We start from the raw sequence: 10,266 nt of genomic DNA, 5'->3' as shown, positions 1-10,266 counted from the left end.
GCTAACAATGGCAATTGTTATTATTAATTGATTAATAGATAAATCAACTAATTAAGTAATTAATAAATTAAGTGTAGCAATATATATATATATTTGCTTTTATTCCATTTAGTCACCTTGCCGCAAAGTAGTCAAGAATTATATTTTGTTTCGACTACTTATTCATTGACTTAAATTAAGCTTGAAACTTTGAAACTTTATTTTCAATACAACATAGCAGACAAAGTCTGAATTGCGTTAGTATTTACACACCATTGAGCTCGTTTTATATTATAATACACAAACTGTGGGTATTTACAGTTTTAAAAGTAAATTCTTAATTTCTATATGAAACAAATTGGCATCTCTTAAAGATTAAAAGATTAATTACCTACCTATGTTAATTCATTGACATAGGTTTATTTTCAATGATAATGCTTAAGATCTGGAGGAAAGACCAAATGTCACTTAAGCTTAATACGTACAAACTTCAAACTTGATATCATTGAGTGAGCAAAAGATAACAAAGACCATGGAGTCAACAAAAGCACCATATTTGTGTCGACCTTCACCAATATGATTTTTCACCATCAGATATTAAATATGATAATTGTTTGGATGACATGCTCTACTTGAGAAATTAACCAAGCTGAAAATTGGTACATATTTACATGTACATAAATATAAATATAAATGTCAACGTAGAGATACCAATCTGGCAGAACTGCTGATTCTGCTAGAGATCCCGATCGGAGTCTCCGTCGACATAGATGGCAATCAGAGTCCATCAATTTAAATTTGATTCTACTTTGAAGACATGTACAGTCAGAACTTTTCAAATTATGATATATGTCATTTTAGATCATTGAATTCAAGTAGAATTCAGGATTTATGATATTATTAGAATTCGAATCGACGTCTCTATCAGAAAAATAAGCAAAATAGGCTTATTTCATTCATAACTTTTCCAGATTGCAATCTTTACCCTCACACACACGCTCATAATCTTTCATGAATTCCACCTGTAGCTGTCTAGCCGGCTTTACGGCTCATGATAACTAATCCAGGTGATTATTTCTTATTTATGACAGGTTTCCTGGCACCAACAGCAATTTCATTTACAGTCAGTTTTTACACCAGTGTAAGATTTACCGCACCTTGAAGCTTACAGAGAGAATTACCCGATGTTCAGCAGTTCCTAGGGTGGGATGAATCGCCGTGGAACGGGAGCAACCTAAGCTACAACCAATCAGCCTTCAGCGGATCATCTGCAGGCGTTTGTACGGTCAACATCCAACCATTAGCTTTTAACGGGGCATGTCGAACTGATTCCCGACAACCCCAAACTCCGCTGGAATTTTAATCACGACTATTACACCTTACGAATACGCCATGTACTTAGTAATCGTTACCACTTTTCCCCAGTCTACTTTTGTATATATATTGCCTGTAAGTCAAAAAGCAGGGGATTTCCATACGGTAATAGCTGCTGGGTGCTGATTTATAAGGCTTGCACGCGATCGGTGTTTGATGTTTCATGGCCAAATCCTTGCGCAGATTAATTGCCACGGCCGTCGCTTGTAAAAGGCGGCCTATAATAAGGTTAGAGTTCTGTTGAAGTAGGGATTCCTTCGGCGAAAATTCATGCATTTTTCATGAAGCTACATGTAGGCAAGGTGATCCCATGGTGTAGCTACACAACTCACCGGGCCTCCGCTAGTGGCAACATCACAGTAATTTTCTCCCCACTTGGTCTATTTCTTATTTCTTGGGGCTCGCGTCTATAATGGAACTGGCGCTCGATTCGGTAATCTGGGAGGATTATTGGTGGAACAGAATGCGTAATGCCGTGTACGCGCTCTGCACTTTGGCGCTGTCATCAGAAACCGATGATAGCGGGGTAAGCCGGCTGCGTCTCCACCGCTCTGTTGTAAACCTTGTTATTTTGGTTATTTTCATGCAGGCTGTTAGTGATGCGCCGCAGCGACTTGCCAACGTGACCCGCTATGGAAGGGGAACTGGTGGACATCAGCGGGCCAGGCTGCAATGAGTCCCGCGGTGCGAAAAGCCGCGTGTAGCTGGAGGCTGCTGGTCGTCTTGGTGCTGCTGGGCGTTGTGGCCTTACAGGTGCTCCTGAATGGGTACGTTCACATCGCCGGGACCGGGCGGCCCCACTGGCCCTACGGCGGCTCCTCACGTCTCATTAGAGAAGGCCTGTCCAGGGACATCGGGAGGCAGTGGGAGACCGCAAGGAGGTTTCTACCGTCCTACGGAAGAACGGTCGTTCCACCACCGGCAACCACACAGACTCTACCCGCGCCAACCAGCCAGACATTCCCCTCGGGGAGTCGTACCGAACCATTGCCGGTAGAAACGGTTCAATGACAGCCGGCAATGACTTAGTAACGATCTTACGCGGTCCATCATCCACACTGCTGAACATTACAAGCATCCTTACCTTGCCAATAAGCAGGGGAGAGCGGAGCGATGACGGGTGGGACAGGATTCTCAACAACACAATTCTCAGGGAAATGTTTGAGTTATCTCATGCGCTGGGCCTGTCCTGTGGAGAGACGGAAACACAACAGTGATGTGATTAAAACGGTTCTAACGTTCCTGCAAGACAAGCGCCCGCGGCTAGCTAACGCCAGTATGGAATTACTGAGACTTAGGCGGCAACACGAAGCCCAAGAGCGGGAGCAACCGAAGGAACTGTGCCCGCTGGTGCCCCCACATTCTCGGTGAGTAGATCTGTAATTAGCATTTTAGGGTGCGGTAACGTTCGACATGTAATGAATATAAAGCCACGTTGAGGCATGCTCAATCTCCATATCAATTTACTGTTCAATACAGAACCACTTACAGTAGGGAGGAGTTAGGAGGAGCGTATGTAACATTAGCACATGGTGCAGTCTTTCTAGAACTCTTTGTTCATAGTAAATTGTAGCATGGGTTGAATATACGGAAGAATATTTCTTTTTAAGTGTACAATGATGCTCTCAACGATGATAACATTAACTCACAGCCTAAAATTTAGAAGTAAAAGAACTAAGAGCACACTACTCGGAATTATCAACCTTATTCTAAAAGCAAACCTACCAAGGTTAACGCGTAGTCATATATACCTATAGAATGATGGGCTTTCATAAAGAGATGGTTTATTTTATTTGCGCATGTGGTGCCTTTTATATGTCCAAATATCGATGAAGCATGGGCGTCATAAACGGGTTTCATCAGGAGGAGGCTTACGGAGTTTTATCAGTACAGTTGATGAAAGGTTAAATCAAATCAGTTCTTTATGGGGCAGTGGTTATCGTCAAAGGACCTGCCATCAACTATGATGTGGTAAAAGTCACCACCAGGACACTGCTTTCTGGGACACTTTGGATTGGGAATCTTGCAGCTCGATGTAGGCATAGAATTGAAATGGCACTTACTTGAAATGGTCTTGTAATTTAGCTTAAAATATCATATTTTCTATTTTATTTAATATCAATTTTCGGTGTCGTTTCACAACAAAGTCCTAAATGACTAACAAATGTTTAAATAATTGCACATTATGGCTGTTATCATACTTATACTCGCTTATCCTCTTCGTCCCTGATGAAATATAATGCTGTGAGTTAAACATAAGCCTGTTGTCCTTGGTACAAATCAATTCTAACGAATGCAGGCGGTAAGGTCGATATAATAGGACATATTGTTGGATGCACTTCATGGTCTAAGTACTAATGTACTAGGAAGGTACCTTGCACCCCCCCCCCAAAAAAACACATCAAGGAATCTTTTTCGTGTTATTGAAGTAGTTCTGCTGCCATAACTATGCAGTATATCTTTTAGATACAATTCGGTGTTTGCAATTCTTTTATTATGTTCAACTTGGTTGAGTTTTGGGGTCACCATGGTCGGTGATATCTGTCATTTTAACTACGATATATGCTATAAAAATGATTAAGCTTAAAGTAGAAAAAAACACATTATTCATAAATGCCCGTAACTATTGACACGAGACCTATCCATTTTCGTAAGGGCACAGCAAGTAAATTTTATGGATGGCATCCTCCGCAGTCTCCAAATCGAATGCGATAGGACGCGAAAAAAAAAACAAGGCGCGCAAAAAAACAAGATTCCTACATTTTCAGTTATTGACTTCATAAACCTTGTTAAACGAGAAATGATACATATATTGTACTAAGTTTACTGCCAACTCTTTGTCACTGAAACAAGTTGAAAAATTAAATGTACATGTTTTTAGTCATTGTACATATGGTTTTGATTCAGTGGGAACATCACACATACACAGCCAACATCACGTATAAAAGAAAGAAAATACATCACTGTATAAAAGTAAAAAAAAAACCAATAAATCATAGCATTGTCTTGTGTCCTCTCTTTATATCTATCTGCAACAGACATCTTTGCCCATTTTCGGCGTGTTGACCACCGTCAGAGGGCAACAAAATTTCCAAAATCAGGCGAAAATTAATGCGCGCGCTGATGTCATCCATAAAAATGACTTGCTGTGGCCTACGTTTGGGTCAAAAGATTTTTTCCCTTTTTTTCGAGTGGGGGTGGATTGGGAGGGTTGCTTGGTATTTACAGACATCAGCTTTTCGTACCTTAACGAGTTGGTCTACTATGGCTGCTAAAAGAGCCATTCTTCCATCTCATATCTTATCACCGCTGCATTACCCCCAGGCCCTGCTCTCTTCAACCAAAATAGGCCAGTTATCGATCTGCCACCGTCTGGCTATCCTATTAACGTAATAAGCGACGTTTAACCTTAGTTTATTACAATCATTACATATCATCGAGTGATGATATCATAGATGAAACAGAAACTGAATGCCTAGCTGTGATTTGCTATCAAAAGATGAAGCAACATGCAATCAATATACTGTATATGTACACTGCTATATATTAGAGGGTTGATTTTACTTCAGAAGCAGTTTATTGTATACAAAATTGCTTTAAACTATAATCATCAAAGTTTTAGTGGACCATGTACTCCTGTTGCACTAGATGATGCCTTTGTATATACATAAGTACAAGACAGACTCGCCGTTAGTTTGGAGTAGACCACAAGGGAACCGAGGGTCGATTGGAAGTTATCGAGCCTAACTTTGACGCCCAGTCGTCTTAATGAGGTGGAAAATTGCCAACATTTCGATCGTTAGTCTTTTCTACTTCAGTATATTTTTCACCCCGCTGTAAGTCCGGAGATTTGTTGAATCTCGTGATTCTGACGAACGGTTCTGGCCGTTAGAACTACGTACATAGAATGCAATCTATAGTTTGTGCGTATAAACCTGCAATTCTCCTGCAGTCTCTTAGTGTCACTGACGAAAGGTAGTGGATGCTACCTGAAGCGTCTGACCGTTTCCAAAATCATATCTAGTTGCTTGAGTAACTGTTTTTTTGCGTATCCTATTACCAGAATGTCTAACCTTCATCGAAGTACATAGGATGCACTCATTCTTTTCTTACATTATCGGTAAGCTGCGCTTGTGGCCATGTAATAAAACATCCCTCACCCCACGACTGTAGCATCATCCTCTGAGGATTGTTATTCTATTATACAGTCATTTTACTGCAAGTTCTATTCCCGCGTGTTTTGGACATCTTTATTGACATTACCGAGCTGCAAACATCAAGGTCCTTATAAATAGCCAGAAATTGACATCTAGGACACTATATATGATATGATTTACAATAATGATATGATGCCATTGTAAACAGCAATAAGGTAAAAGTCAATAGATATTGTGTACAGTTGACGCTGTTATTTACACAACGACTTTATCCCAGGTTTTGCAGTTTTGACTACAAGTCTGCCATATAATATAATCACCAGACAAATTTCACTACATACAAATGAGAAGACGGGACGCTTTGGTCTTTGCAGCCTCGATGGGTCCACCCATTCTATGAAATCTCGTGGGATTTCACGAGAACTGTTCTTTGCTGTGAAACTGACAACAGCACATGTCCCAGCTCCCGTGACGTAATGCTTGTTATTCTAACCACATAATCACTGAAATAACGATTGTGAATGGGATGAACTAAACAGTTGTTTCATACACTTAGATCAAAACTTCATACTGATAAAATAATGCCGCTGCAAACTACAAAATTTCAACATAATACTGTGTAGATTAATAAGCATTTATCAAAATGTAATGTAATGATAGTAATTCTGATGCAATCAACATACTCCCAAAGATAATGACTATTCATATTTAGTATTAATAATCCCATATAGATTGATGTTTAGAAGACTATCTTTCGTACAGAGGCTGTTAATTGAATGTTGCCCGGCTGTTATAACTGACTTGGCCCTGAGCCCGAACAGTTATCACTATCAAAAAGTAGAGAACGCTGTGAGGAGAAGATACCATTAGGTGAAGTGGTCGTGGCCGAGCCAGTTTGTCACATCAGATGGTTTAGACGCAAAACTCTACAATCATACGGACGCGACGCCCTCTGTCTGACATGTACTTAAAACGAATACAAAACAAAACTTTGGAGAAACGATGTGTTCAACGGCGAATAGATAGCTACTACAACGAAATAGAACTAGAATGCATAATGTTTACCTTCGCATATGATCTGCTCTGTTGATTCTTACTCAAACACAATCACATGTAAGGTGACAGGAGTCTAAATCCCTCCTACTATAAAATTGCAACATGATGTAACCCATGGCCAACACCAGTTACCATGGTGAGAGACAGTCTGGTTCAGTCAGGTCAGAGGTCACTGGAGAAGAAGAAGAAGAGGAGACGTAGCAAAAACAATATGTTTTTCTTCGGTAAACATAGATTACATATAATCTGAGGTTGTACCGCATTAGATGAAAATGTTTATTGTCCTTTCCAGCTGAGGGTTGTTGGGTGACGTTTCATTATTGATTCTTATCGGATTTTGTAGGGTGATTAATTGATTATCGATCCTAGATAATCATTGAAGTACCAAACTACGCCAACAGAGAACATAGGGAGGCGATATACAAATCTTAATACCTGACACACCACAACTTTGTTTTTCCAATACATGTGTACCATAGGTATATTTCGAAAATTGACGATGGCACGATCAGCCTCAAAATGCATTTGATTTGAAAAAGAACGATCGACCTGGCATAAACACAAACAGCCAATTTGAGGCAAATAGAGGATATAAAAGCAATTGCACAGTATCACTATGTTGTCATTCTGAACAACACTCTGGAATACAAGGTCGAAACCAGACAATAATTGTGTTTCAGTCGCCATCCCTCTAACGCCCATTATACAATACCGCAAGTCTATTATCCTTAGAACGCGATTAGAAGCCATTGCGGAAGGCAGAGTGATCAGAAATTACACGCACAGTACAAGAAAGAAAATGCCTCCAAGGCCGGTGATTTTTGGCCAAGAAAGGAAATTGCGCGCTGGTGCTGTCATCCTTTTCATTACCGTAATGATAAATGTTGTGCAATAAATGATAGCTGAACGGCTGACCGTGCTGAGTGGGAGAAATAATGGCCCCCGGCTGATGCTAGCTTTATCGTGCAAACAAACTGGTCTTCTGAGGATAGATAATGTACTCTCAATGAAGGAGACCTTTGCGGAAGTATTGTTTTGGGTGGGGTGTCTGTGTTTGTGTTTGTCTGTACAGAATAGGTTGAAAGCACGTGGGTAGGAGAATATTTACAGGCAGAATGATAGGAGGTCGAAATTTGAGGTCCCAGACTCTGTCCAGGAGTAGGAAAGAATTTATATAATAGAGGCCAAAATATGGGGGAATTCAGGAAGCCAATGATCGTATGAGCGATTGCCCCACGACCTCTCTAGATCTCCTAGTCCCAAGTAATGCGCACAATTCAACCTCTTCGGCTGTTCAAATAGATTCACGAGAACCCAAAATAGTTTTTGTACTCTGAAACACTCGGATTCCTTGTTTCCTTTAGGTCTCGCTATGGAATTCACAGGAAACTAACCTGGTTTAAAATTCAGAAATCCCTGCGCTTCTCCCGCCCGGCGTTTTGGTTGGTTCGGCAGACAGATGAGGTTGATTGAGGGCATTTTGCACTGATTAGTCCTCTAGCCGGAAATCGAATTATGCTGACATTTATACAGTATGACTGATTAGCATGGTGCCGATAACAAGGGAGGGTTAAGCCCTCTATATATGGAAAGGGGGCATGCATGTAACATGGAGTTTAAAAAGAGATTCTCAATGAATATATTTTAGCTGAAGAGTTCGAAAAGTTCAGATTAAGTTGATCTTAGTTCACACAATAATGTGGTAGCGTTGTCTTTACGATACATTTTACTCTATTCTACTAAACATTTATCTGTGAACTTTCTCGAAACCACGTAAAAACTGTGACTCTTTTCGTTTGAAATCCTTTAACAGATCACAGAATATCTAAAAATTTACCAGATTTAGCAATTATCTTACATAGACTAATATCTAGTTTATTCATTATCCATACCTTACTATCTTCTTTATCCATTTGTTACAGTTGGACCTTTAATAGTCGACGTGAAAGGCGTCTCCAAATTTCGTGACATAGCGAAGAAAAACCCCGAGGTGAGACCAGGTGGAAGATGGAATCCGCCATATTGCAAGTCCAGGCACAAGGTATGTCCGGTACCTAAGTCAACCAAGTCCCAAATTAATTATTTCCCCTCCAAAGAAACACATGTCATCATTATCATTTGTTTTACGCATGCATGTACTTGCATCAATAAAAGAGTATATACGGCTCCGGGTCTAATTTTCTAATTACGCGAATTGTGGTGACTATACAAACAGACATGCATAAGATAGTCTATTTCACTGCTCAGTGCTGTCATTGTACTGATTCAAAACGAATATTACGTATTCATCTTCACCAGCCTGTAATATTACAAATTTCTTCAAATTTCTAAATAAACTGTCGAGCTGTACGCGAATCTAGTGTGGTAAACTGCTCCAGACAATGGGTCCATGGTAGCTGATGGATCTTCTGAAGTTTAGAACGACCAGATTATTTCTTGTGCTCTGTCTGTTTCTTCTGATGAGATATTCAAATCTAAGAACGTATCTGATGGCCTTTCTTATTTTCAGGTGGCGGTTATTGTTCCCTATCGTGACCGCGAGCAGCACCTGCGGATCTTTTTAAAACACATGCACCCTGTACTGAAGCGGCAGCAGCTCGACTATGGGATCTACATCGTGGAACAGGTCAGATGAAAATACAAACTCTGGTGTAACTGTAAGAATCGACTTGGTTGGAACTGATACTTGACCACTGATACTTGGTTGGAACTATAACTTTTTAGATTTATTATTGTGAATTTCTCGCTGATTCTGTGCTATCACTTCCTCCCAGCCTGTTGGGAGACCATTTTAACCTCCAACTCGACCTTCCTGTCAATCTACTGTTACACTACCGACCGCCCACTTTCTGCTGTATTTCTGCAAATAATTATGCACAAAAATGCACTACGAACGCAAAACCTTCTTAAACGGAAAGTGTGGCCACTGTATTCAGTAGCCAGGGGTGGTTTCCGATAAGCGCAGTTGAGCAATAAAAGAGAAGAATGTTACTCCTACGTGAAAACTCCCTCCCCCGCCAGTAAGAAAACATCCCACGTCCTGTTGCTTTAAATTAGTCTACCATAATGGTGCAGGTCTTTACTACAGTTATGGAGACGCATTGCTCCTTCAGCAATTTCTGGCAAATACGTTCTGTGAAGGACTGATAGTTGCCTGTAACGCGTATTTAGCTTATTAGACAGTGGCTGCCATTCAAATGTCAAGCAGGCAATTTGAGTATCTAAGTATCTGTTGCCTGCAATAGCTCAAATGTTGTATGGAATGCAAAGCGCATTTTTGTTCAAACTAAGATATCGTTCAGACTGTTCCTATTCCACTGTTCCGTTTGAACTAGCGTCTTTGTGTTTTATTGCACGTTTAGTTTTATCCATAACTACAAGTACATATTAGCGCTATCATAAGTTCTGTGAACACTCCCACACACAGATAACTTTTAACAGCAGACAAATGAGGATATTTTCATTTTATGTCCAATACAGGGTTTATGTTTATTACCCAAACCTGTATTTATGTTTTCATGTTTTATGAGCAAAGGATCTTTATAAGCACATTACGTGCTTTCTGTCCAGTGCTCACAAATCTATGTGAATAAGATAAAATAAACGAAAACAATGAAGAAATGTACGAACAGTCAGAACAAAAGGTAGCATTTTGCTACCTATTTTTCTGACTGTTCGAACATTTGGTATTATATATATA

General features: G+C 40.1%; 1 protein-coding gene across 1 annotated transcript in view; it reads left to right on the top strand.

The window, feature by feature from the left end:
* Positions 1 to 2,025: 2,025 nt before the first annotated feature.
* The window catches only part of LOC109469069 (beta-1,4-galactosyltransferase 1-like), a 17,947-nt gene continuing 9,706 nt past the window's right edge, over positions 2,026 to 10,266 (top strand). Inside the window, exons 1-4 of the mRNA XM_019767455.1 lie at positions 2,026 to 2,329; positions 2,646 to 2,720; positions 8,489 to 8,607; positions 9,076 to 9,192. Coding sequence (XP_019623014.1) covers positions 2,026 to 2,329; positions 2,646 to 2,720; positions 8,489 to 8,607; positions 9,076 to 9,192 — 615 coding nt within the window. The remainder of the gene's footprint in view (positions 2,330 to 2,645; positions 2,721 to 8,488; positions 8,608 to 9,075; positions 9,193 to 10,266) is intronic.

The sequence above is a fragment of the Branchiostoma belcheri genome, unplaced genomic scaffold, assembly GCF_001625305.1.
Source record: "Branchiostoma belcheri isolate BF01 breed outbred unplaced genomic scaffold, Haploidv18h27 scaffold20, whole genome shotgun sequence".
NCBI lineage: Eukaryota > Metazoa > Chordata > Leptocardii > Amphioxiformes > Branchiostomatidae > Branchiostoma > Branchiostoma belcheri.
The sequence above is the reverse complement of the archived record's forward strand: the minus strand, read 5'-3'. Positions and strand labels throughout refer to the sequence as shown.